Raw genomic sequence first — 11,208 nt, 5'->3', positions numbered from 1 at the left:
TCAGTCCATCTACATCGCTCAGCTGGACAGTGACCCTCGGCTTGCGCTGCTTGCTTGGGATGATGCCGTCAGAGGCCAGGAAGACCAGGAGGGAGGTGGGCACTGCAGGTCTCTCAAAGCACACCTGGGCAGGAGGGCAAGAGAGACCCTGAGAGCACACATACCAAATACAGCCTTTCTGATCCCGTATATGCAAGAAGGAGAGAAAGAGGGAGCACGGTGAGAGAGGAGCAGCAGGGTTAGGGGGTCAGAGACTCCAGATATGCAGAGCATCAAATGGGTGGGAAGAGAGAGAGGAGGGAAGGAAGGGTGCAGGAACTCACTCCTTTCCCTCCTAATTCCCTTTGGCTAGTCTTCCCCAAGTGTACCAGTCCTGCCTTGCCATAAATTTATGGCATCTTCCTAGCTTCCACATTTCCTGCTTTTAAAATTGAGCAAGACCTGACTGAGACCTGGATAACCCCTTTTCTGCCCTTCCTTCACCAGGCTCCAACTCCCACCCTATGCAGTGCCAGCCGGGTAAGCGAGCCACCCAGAGACCACAGCTACCACCCTCACTATCAAAATATTTCCATTAAAAAAACCCCCAAAGAATGGCCTCAGTACCCAGAGTGACTGCAAACTGTTTGTCAGCCAACATGTGGAAAGATTTGTGGGAAGGAGCCCTGCCTGCTAAGAGAGCCGACAGCTCCCCACTTGTCTACAGCCCCGAAGGCTACAGGAGGCAGCCGGGAAACTCGTGGCATCAATCATGGCAGGGCAGATATTGTTTGGAATTAAGAAGAGAGAAATATTTTTCTTCTCCACCCTGGTACCCCCCACCCAGTGCAGAGATGTGTTTTGACCAAGATCCACCCTATGGAGTGTTTTTGTTGAATGCCCAAGAAAGTCAAGACAAAGGTGTATTCCGGAGGAGGACAAGTCCCAGCTGGCCGGGCACAGCCCAAGGAGCAGACTGCGGGAGCGGAGAGGACAACCACCTGATTTGCGATGGCAGCCCAGCCTTGGGGTGCTTCATGCCACACCAGGTATTGCTCATGCATGGAAGCCAGAGAAAACTTTGGGCTTCAGCCCAGGGCTCCCATCCTGCAGGGAGGTGCTCGGCAGCAAACACCCCACGAGCGTGTCCCCGCCGCTGCCTACACGCTCCCTTGGCCAGAGCCTGCTCTCACCAGGGCTGGCCTGGCTGCCAGGGGTGGACCAGGAGGCTCAAACATTTTTATTTGGTACCTCGCCATTGTCCCCCTTGGTGAGAAAAGGGTGGGGAGAAAGGAAAAGAAACAGGAAAGCAAGAAGGGAGGAAAGATGAAGAAGAGCCAGCAGTGCTCCCAGCCTGCTCCGAGGAGCCCCCCAGGACAGAGTTGCAGTTGGGAAGCCCCAAGGAGTCAGCCGATTTTAACCCAGCTACCTGCTGCATGGTTCCTCGGGAGAAGAGAGGTGGTTGGAGAAGTCAGGTGGGGCTTTCCCTGGGCGACACAGCTTAAGGTGGAGGGTTTAGTCTTTCCCTTCCTACAGTGCACCTACTTGGAGGTGAAGGACACTGGCCCTAAGTTAGACCAACAGCAGCTGACTGACTGACACCCCAAATCTTTTTTTTCTTTTTAATACATATTACATGCTTGACCACAGTGGGCTATCTTTATTTTTCTCCCTCCCTCTCCCCCTTTCTGTTTAATTTCCTGCATGTTATACATCCTGGCTTGCTTACAAGTGATTTTGATTTCTCTCCTCATCAGATGTGTTAGAAACAGAACAAACCATGGCTGGAGATCTACAAATCACAACGATTCCCGTCTGCAAGCACACCCAAGGTGCACGGTAGATGCTTCGTTCGGTGGCACAGACACACACACACACCCCTCTGGCCCCCAGCCTACTTACGGCATGACCCGGCCTTTCCCTTGCTCATTGGTGCCACCTCTTGAGAAACACTGTAGGAAGTGATTCCTACCACCCGATGGGTTTTGTGGTGTGGTTCTAACCCGGGTGACACAAGTGCAACAGCTTTAAAACGGCCACGGGAGTTGGTGGCCACGAAGCACCGCGCACACGTGGGTATGCATGTGCACGAACAGCACCGCTCCTGTCCGGGCAGGCGGGTGTGCTAGGCAAATTGTCAACAAGAAGCTGTCTTTCCTAACTCAATATGTTACCAATCAGGCAAACTCTATTAAAAAAAAAAAAGGAAAAAAGAAAAAAGAAAAAGGGCATATTTATTACTAGTCCATAAATAATTTTATGGGCGGAAAATAATAGCACTCCTAGAGAGAGCACGGAGAACCAGTAATGAAAGTCTTTAATATAAACATCCATAGAGGAAGAGAACTGACCACAAGCTCCAATAAAACTGGAACATGCTTTAACCCCTGGTGAGAACTGGAAAGCAAGCTTTCATCTAGGTAGGGCAGAGCAGGAGATTGCTCCTTTCTCACTAGCAAAGGAAGAAAGGAGGCACCTTTGTCCTGGCCAGAGACTGAAGCTGGAAAGCAGGTTGTGAGCACATAGACAAGGAAGAAAGGAAAAAAAAAAACCAAACAGTTAAAGGAAGTTCTTTGGAGAGCCGGAGCACCTCAGAGGCAATAGCCATTGACTCAAGTTTGACGATTCACTAAGTCATCTGAGTGCCTTGGGAAGAGGTCCTCTCTAGACAACCTTGAGCAAAGCAGGGCAAGGTGCTCCTCACACTGCCGAGGAAGCAGCACACCAGAGCCCGGCTTTCCAGTAACACCAGGCAACAACCACGAAACCTCTAAACTGGGTCTGTGATTAGACAATCAACACTGTCAAAGTCACGTTGGTCTAACCCCCAGCTCTCCTCTTCCTGCCGGGACAGAGAGGTCTGACCCTCCCAGTACCCTCCCAACGGCAGCGTCCCAGACATGGGGGCATGTTGGGCATGATGTTGGGCTGCAGGACCAGCATCTTGGGCACAGAAGTGCTGCGTCTTTTCATCTGGAGTCACCGGAGGGCAGGAGGACCTGCATGCCACAGCTGATTGCTGTGGGCTCAGGGTGCTCAGCAGCAACCTGGAGTGCTCAGGACACCTCAGGATGGTAGAGTATATCCAGCTACCCTCTGTAGCTCTTCGCAGCCATGTGGAACAAAGGTAACTAAGACTTTAAAAACGGCTTGTTCTCAGCCTTTGCAGGTGTAACGGCACAGCTTGACTGCAGGGGATAGTCAGGAACAAGTTGTTTCTCAGTCTCACATTTCTGTGGGCTTCTGGTTTTGGGCACAGCCCCTCTCCTGGCAATCTGCCCCAGGATGGGTTTGCCGTTCACAGTGGGAATGGGGCAACTACATAAGACCCAGCCACAGGCATCTGGGGTTTGCAAAGAGATCTGTAGCATATGAAGTCCTATCTGAGCAGTTTTTAATACTGCTGTAGTTCCTACAGGACAGAAAAGGATGGGTCTTTGTCACCAAAGTGTCAGGGCAAAGACAAGCAAATCCTTCTGTGCCTGACCACACATCCTCACTTACCTTGAGCCAAACTCCCTCATCACCCAGAGGCGTCCTCTCCTCATCTGGATCCTGAGCATTGTCTGGGTTGGGAGTGCAGGGGAACCAAGCAACCAGGGAAAGTTCCTTTGGCACATCGTGAAGGTGGGATTTACACATCTGAAAGGAGAGACTGATTTCAACCGAGAAAGAAGCAAGGAAAGTGAGAAACGGCATCTACAAAACCTCAAGGAAGACTCAAACATTGAGAAGGATCCCTAGCTGGTTCCTAGCATGAAGACAATTAGGATGTGGGCTCCTAAGCACAAGTGACATCCCGCCGCCCACACATGTGCAGAGGAGGCCTTTGCCATTTCCAGGTGCTGTAAATATGCTGTTTGAGCACCCCACGCTGCCCATGGGGCTGAGAAAGAAATAATGAACCAAGCTGAGAGATGGTAGGTAAGACCACAGCCTCCTGATTTTGGCTGGGTTGATGAGATCCGAAGGCGTGGTTCATTTGCCTGAATACCAGTCTTCTGTGCGATTTGATGCCCTATGGTATCCCAGATATTCCCATAGGCCTGACAGACACAACCTGAGAGATATGTGTGTCATTCTAGAGGAGCAGACACCTGAGCCCAAGGCATCTCATTAGACTTGTACATCTGGGCAATTTAATCATGCTGTAGGGCTCAAGAAGATTGTTCCTAATATCAGGTCAATAGAAACGCATGTATAAAGGGCTAAATATGACCTCTCAACATATTTCTTGCCCTTCTTCAGCTTGCTAGAAAAGAACATACACACATCTTGTTAACACTGATGAGGCGAGATCCCATCCTAGACCTCCAGGCCCTGCTCCAAAGCCCATATGAAAGATGGGAATTCTCCCATTGATTTTTCCTTGGCTTCAGATCAGAGAGTTTGAGAGCAGCACAGATGCTGATGTATGCATGATTTATCCTTTCAGGCCTCGACCTTATAAGATATTAGACTTACAGGATTTTATTTTTTTTTTAAACCAACAGTGGGATTACTCACATACTCAAAGTTGTGCATTTAGCTGGTGGGATGGAGGTGATCACTGTTTAGCAAGCCGCACGGTCAGGGGAGGTGCTCTTTGCCTTGATGAAACACTCTTCCATGTACTGCAGTCCCTGGGCTTAGGGACTAGTGAAAGAAGGGTGTGAGAAATGCCCAGGTCTTCTACTGGCTCCCTGCGTGGGCATATAGTCAACAATGAACACTTCCAGAGCTGCTCTGAAGATTTTGGTTTTGCCTCATTACACTCTTGCAGCAGTGACTTCCCCAGCTTTACTGCATGGGCTTTGCTAGAAGTCTTTTTTTTTTTTTTTTTAGCTATGCCTTCACTCACCTTCACAACAGGCTCTCCAGTGGCCAAGGAAGCAGGGCATGACTTTGCATCCTCATGGGAGGCGTAGGCTTTTGCTGCCCACAGATCCATGTATTTTTTTGGGACCACAATCCAGGACACTGCTTGTCTTCTCGAATGGCTCACATACCCCGTCTCCATTGTGCACGTAGCACAGGCTTGGTTCCCCTGCAAGGAGACCAGGGATGACCCCTTTACAAACCAGGCTCCAGGCACGTACATCTCCTCCTGTCCCAGGAGGTCTGCTGGCTGTTTAGCCCTGAGATTTCCTACCACAAGAGCCTGACAAGCTCCATGGATCACTCCAGCTGCAGTGACTAATCCACTCACCGACACAGTTGAAGCCTTTTTCCTTTTTACACCTCCTGGAACAGCCATCTCCATCCAGCAAGTTCCCATCATCGCATTCCTCCTCCAGGCTCCTAAGAGGACAACAGCCAGATGTGTTAACACCACCCTTGACTCAACACTCCAGTGCTTCTGCCCAGTCATGAGTGAGGACCCCGTATCTGGCTTCCCTTTCCACAGAAGCAGGGAGAAGAGGAAGAACCACGTATGTGGTAAGGTAGAGGGGTGAAAATACCGTATCTTGCCAGGGAATAAAAAGAGGTTGAAAACACAGCATATGGGAGAAGGCATGACTGTACTGTGACTTTCTTATAAGACCTGAGGCAAGAACTATGGGAGAAGCAGCAGCTATATACAACAGAGGAAGCAGAGAATCAAGCACCAGGAAGACTTGTTGCTGGAGGAAGCAAGCATTGGAGAGGGCAAGAGGTTCAATGTTTCAGTGGGAGCTGGAGAAGGGGAGGCAGGAGAAGGGAGAGATAGAAGGTTAGCCCAAGAGAAGACAAGAAACAGCCCCCAGCTGATCTCATGAGGAAAAAAAGCCCATGCAATTTCCTTGAAAAGATTCTGTCCCCATACTGCAGAAAATAGACCTCATGGGAAAAGCTGGCAGAAATGCTTCAACTTGTACCTATTCATTTCTGCACAGAGTTACATATCTCAAAACACAAGGGGCAAAAATATCTTCTGGCGTACACCTTGTAATGCTCACCAACCTCCACCCTTATCTAACATGAAAGATCAACTGTGTCTTGTCTTCCCGTCTTTAGCTCACTGTTCCAGACATGGTACAAAGGAAAAAAACTTTCACAGACAAAGCTTCCCGCATGGCCTTCCCCACAACAGCTCACGAACAAGAAAGCCTGCCAAAAATCTCAGCTGCCATCTGCCCATTTCGGCTCCTTTTACTTATGTATCAAGTTTGACAACAGAACCTAACGTGGTCATTTGCTCTCTCTGGACCAAGCCTTCAGCTAGTATGAATTCACGCCAAAGCCATACCAGATTACACCACTTTAGCAGCTAGCCCTGCTGTAAGCGTCTTTGCCTTGCTGGATCTTGTACAATACTGCAATCCCTCCCGCACTTACTTCAATTGTCCTCTTTGCTCACACTGTTAAGAAAACTGTTTTCAAAGGAAAGCAATTCTGAGTAACCTGGAAGTTGAAGTCTGAAAAAGCTATAATATGGAAATTTGGTGTAATTATCTTCAGATGGAACAAGTGAACCATTGGAGTCTCAATGTAGATGTGGTGCACCCTTCATCATTTGGGGTCTCTAAGCAGAGACCAGGCAGCTCTCTAAAGGCACCACACCATTGGGGACTGTGCTTGCTGCGGAGCCTACTCCTGCAGGGCCACCACCATGCACCCTGTACAAAAGGTTATATTGGCCAGTCCCAAAGTGGATCCCCTTTGGAGTCCGGCTCCGCGACAGCTCGCTGAGATGTGCTGGAATCTAAGCACTGCAGTCAAACACAGAGGATGTTCAGGTTGGATCCCTCATCCACACATTGCTTCTCAAAAAAGATCATCTCCATCTCCTATGCACGTGGCATTTTACAAAACAGAAGCTCTATAGTCCAGTCTGCTGGAAGGATTCAGTGCAGCATCTTCAGCCAAGTACCCACGGGTGGAGGACCAACCCGGTGCTTCCCTTTGGGGCAGGATGACCTGACAGCTTAAAGAACCTCAGCCAAGAGCTTGAGTTTCCTGGACTTACGTGGTCACCTTCCCATCCCCACAGTAGGGTGCTCCATGGACATGGACGAGTGGTGGGGAGGCTTCTCCTGAGGTTGTCCCAGAGACTGCCTGCACCTGGTAGTGGTACACCTGCCCAGGCATGACTTCCCTGCAGGAACAGAGAGGACTTGAAGAAGGAGCAGGAGGGAACAGCCCACCCATACATCCGCAAGAGATTTGCTCACCACAGCTATAGAAATCACGTGTGTGTGCCCATGCAGTGTCACAGTTTGACCTATGTCTTCATGCTCTACACTGCCAGAGGCAGAGACTGTGGGAAGAGGGTCTCTGCCAGGCCGTGCAGAGGGGCCTGCTCCTTATTTCCCTAGGGTCTGAGCTGGGGAGAAGTGGCATCACCTTGAACAATCATTTTACTGGTTGTGTTGATGGGGAAAGTGTTTTCAGGTTTAATAAAGTCCTAGTTAGCCTGGGCTCATGGGCAAGGTTTGTGCTAGCATGATGGGTCTGCAACAAGCTTCCTCAATGCTGCAGGGAATCCACTCATGGCACTGAACACAGTAATTCCTGGGATGGGGTGGTGGGAGTCGGGGGGGAACCAAAACACAAGCAAAACCATCTAGGGATTCAAAGGCAGGACCTCAGGAGGTCATTGAACCTGTCCCAGCCACCCGCTCAGCCTGCGACAGAGCAACCTCGTCACTCACGTGTCGACGAACTGGCGGTGTGCCTGTGCCGGGATGGTGGGGGATCCGTTTGCAAATGGGGGGTTGCGGAGGACTCGGTACTGGATCAGCTTGCAGGCAGAGCAGAGCGAGCTGTGGGGCATGGAGGTCAGCAGGGCCGTGTCTATCTCCATCCTCTCATCAAAGGTGTAGATTTTGACTCCGGACACCTTTTTAGGGATGTTGAGCTTCACGGTAAAGGGGACATCACAGAAGGTGTCCAGGGGGCCCAGATGAATGGACTCCCCCTGCTCTGTCAGGACTTCAATGTCAGACAGTGCCTTGGGAGAGCCCGTGGAGAGGTATGTGGTCCAGAGGGTGAGGGAATCGGGGTAGACGGGGTGCAGGAAGCGCAGCTCCAGGATGCAGCCATCCGGCTGGGGGCACGGCACCGTCATGTTCATGTGGTATAGGTGGAGCTCCGGACTCCAGGCCTGCAGGCTGGGCTCACAGGGCTGATCCACGTCCGGGGGCCCTGGGCAGGAGGGACGAGGAGGAGGCTGATGAGAACCAGGGGGACAGCTGACCTCATCAGGGGACCCAGAGGAGCGATCCTCCCTGCAGTACCCCACAGGTCCTTATGCGTCTCTGTGCTATAGCTGCACACACGCATGGTTTTGCAACCACTGCAGGCACGTGCCAGAGCTGGTGGCATCTGCCCCAACACCCTAGAAAGCAATAAGCATCACTAGTGCACCTAGAAAGCGTACAAGGCAGATCCGACGTCTCACAGCCCTCTCAAACAGTGACAATGGCATCCACGCTGCAGCTGGTCGCAGTGCCAAGCTCTAGAGACAGCCTGGACACAGCTGGGGGACATGAAGCTTGCTCTGCACTCTCATGGGCACAGAAGGCTTGCCAAGGGCACCTGAATTTGGCTCTCTGGGTTTGCGCATAGACTGAGCAGAGACCGAAAAGCGTTCCACAGGCACGTGCTGGAACAGGTCCCAGGCAGGAAAGGACCAGGTCCAAAGCAAGCCAGGGAAGCAGTTCTGGAAGGCTGTTCTTCCTCCAGGGCAGTGCCCAGGCTGACCTCCCGTGGTGGTGGGTGAGCACTCAGCAAGAGAAATGGAGCCTTGGGCTTTCAGCCTCAGAAAGCATCATTGGAATTCACCATCCTGTAGTGGAAATAACCCTTGTCTTCATCAACCACTGCAGGCATTTCTTAGGGCCCAGCACCAATGCAAAGCCTGCATCCATTTAATATCAGTCTTCTAAAAAACATAAAGCCTGTCTTTTTCACCAGAGCAAACATGCACTTGGGATAACCGCCGGTCATGCATAGGAGAAAACAACATCCCATAATCCCAGAAGCAGTTTTAATTTGCCAGTGAATCAGACAAGCGGGGGAAAACAGGAACCATGGACAATGAATGAGCTAAGCTTTGATTTGTTTGGTATCGCTGAATAAGCACAAATGTGATTATTTTTTTTAAGCTGATTTTTTTTTTCCACCCCCTCAACTTGCAATGCTAGCAAGGGATACTTGAAGCATTTTCAGACACAGAATCTCAGCTACACCCTGACACCGCTGTTCTCAAAGGATAGGCTACATCCCAAAGGTGTAATAATGTCCAAACTCCACTTTCTCTGCAACTACCCTGGCACATTTTCAGTTGACCTCGGTGGCTCAAACGTGCCAATGCACAGAACTAACAGATCCTCTGGCTCCACATGGTCCCACAGCAGCGTGTGCACTACGTACAGCTCACGGCATCATTTCACCTGGTCTCCTGCCTCCTCTGCTTTGGCCTTCGAGGAATTGAGGTAGCGTGAAAAGCCCAACAGATCCTGTGGCAGTTGCATGACCCTGAAAGTCACCATCATGCCCACAAGGTGGGTCTCTAAACCAACATCTGGGTCTCAGCACAAGAGACATTGTAACACCCTGCTGTTCACCTTGCCAGCGAGGAATTGCTTCCAACCCAGATAGGCCAGGACTTGGTACAGACTCAGTGGGACCAAGCAAGAAGCTCCTCTTGCTCCCTTTGGACAAGGCTGCATCAAAGCCTACGAACCTCCCTGAGGTTTTGGATGAGGTCCCAAGGTCTAAGTTGTAAGACCTATTTCAATGAAATGCTCCTCCCTTTTGACCAGTATCTCTCATTAACACCTTCCTGGGCAAAGACTGAGGTTGATATTGGGGTGTCAGTTTGTTTGTCCAAAGCCAGCTGGCAGTTACCAGGTGTCTCCTGGGCACCTAGAATTCCTTTCTGCACTAAAGAGCCTCCCCAAAGAGGAGACATCTCACACTCTAGAAGAAAAAAAAAAAAAAAGCTTCTTTTTCTTTTCTCAACAAGATCTCATCTCTGTCCGGGAAAATCAGAGCCAGGGGAAGAGAGGAGGTGTTTACCTTCTGCTTCTTCTGGGGTCCAGTAGCCGGAGGAATCGCAGACCCGGGGGGAAGAGGCCTCGTGCACATACTGACGGAAGGTGCCATCCTCCGCACAGTTGTCGCAGATCGTGTCCTGCTCCCTGCAGACAGAAGACAAAGGAGTTGGCATGTCTAATCACTACCGGTTAATTTTCCATCCAGGTTTGTCCAGGCAGGATCAGATGGGAAATTCAAAAAGCAAAGCTAAGCTCTTGGGAAGCCCCTGGGCACATCATTCTGCTTGGAATAAGCTTTGTCAAAGACAGGAGAATAAGAGTGACCATGGGACAAGCTGAGTTTAATCCCTCCTCTTCTACAGGCTCTCTGGGTACTCCTGGATAAGCCATTAAATTGCCTGTTCCCTACCCATGAAGCAGAGTTAACAGACTTCATGCTTCCCAGGGCAACGCCTCTGCAGTTGGGTGGGTCTATCTCTGCTAAACCCCAGAGTCAGGTTTTTGGCTTTTGTCAGTACCGGAATACAAGACAGTCACAATAATGTCAATTAAAGGGGGTACCACTGTGCTCTCCAGGAAAGAAAAAGAGACTTTTCTCTGATAAGGACCAGCCTCAGGCCCTTTCCTTGGCACGTTCATCACAGGGGATGTAGAACCCCCACTGTGGACCCGCTCCTGAGCCGGTTATGAGCAAGAGCCAGGGATGGATCTGAAGAGCCAGCACTGGCCTCCTAGACCTGTGTTTTCCTGCCCCCAAACCACTCCATTCCCCACCAAAGCAGTTTGTTTGGATGACTTCAGGCCACCCAGTACTCGGAGGCTCTCATTCCTGCGGGGATAAGAGGTACACGCTCTCGTTATCCCTGGCACAAAAGGTGCATCGTGGAGAGCATCAGTTCTTTGAAAAGGCAGTAAACATTGACCCAAAGTTGTTCCAGTTGCCCGTAAACACCGCTTCTCTTTGAATTACAAGAGCTTCGTGAAGTATCTTTAAAACAATTTCAAGAGCCCTTTAACATATGCTTATGGTCCTGCAATAAAAGCATAGAGCTAAAGCCTGGTGGAAACCAAAATGTTTTAGTAAGAGGGGCTGCCGAATAGAGGCATCGGTGGCATGTCCAGGTCTTGGTGACTCCCCAGTTTTGGGGGGAGAAGGAAAACAGCCACCTGGCACTCAGGGCCACGTGCTGCTTACCAGTCAGACAACTCTGGTTCTTCAGCATCATTTCTCTGGCTTGAAAAGTTTCCTGACTTACCCCCAGTTAGT

The 11,208-nt window shown here is 50.5% G+C and overlaps 1 protein-coding gene across 1 annotated transcript in view; it reads right to left on the bottom strand.

Annotated features, from left to right (window-relative positions):
- Positions 1 to 11,208, bottom strand: part of LOC104163172 (pappalysin-2-like) — a gene marked incomplete at its 5' end in the record, with an annotated part of 58,879 nt that overhangs the window by 16,021 nt on the left and 31,650 nt on the right. Inside the window, 8 exon segments of the mRNA XM_009702079.1 lie at positions 1 to 124; positions 3,484 to 3,621; positions 4,820 to 4,922; positions 4,924 to 5,005; positions 5,168 to 5,259; positions 6,908 to 7,036; positions 7,593 to 8,085; positions 9,964 to 10,085. Of these exon segments, the coding sequence (XP_009700381.1) occupies positions 1 to 124; positions 3,484 to 3,621; positions 4,820 to 4,922; positions 4,924 to 5,005; positions 5,168 to 5,259; positions 6,908 to 7,036; positions 7,593 to 8,085; positions 9,964 to 10,085 (1,283 nt within the window).

The sequence above is a fragment of the Cariama cristata genome, unplaced genomic scaffold (genome assembly GCF_000690535.1).
Source record: "Cariama cristata isolate BGI_N322 unplaced genomic scaffold, ASM69053v1 scaffold15356, whole genome shotgun sequence".
NCBI lineage: Eukaryota > Metazoa > Chordata > Aves > Cariamiformes > Cariamidae > Cariama > Cariama cristata.
Note: the sequence above shows the minus strand (reverse complement) of the source record. Positions and strands in the feature narration are given on the sequence as shown.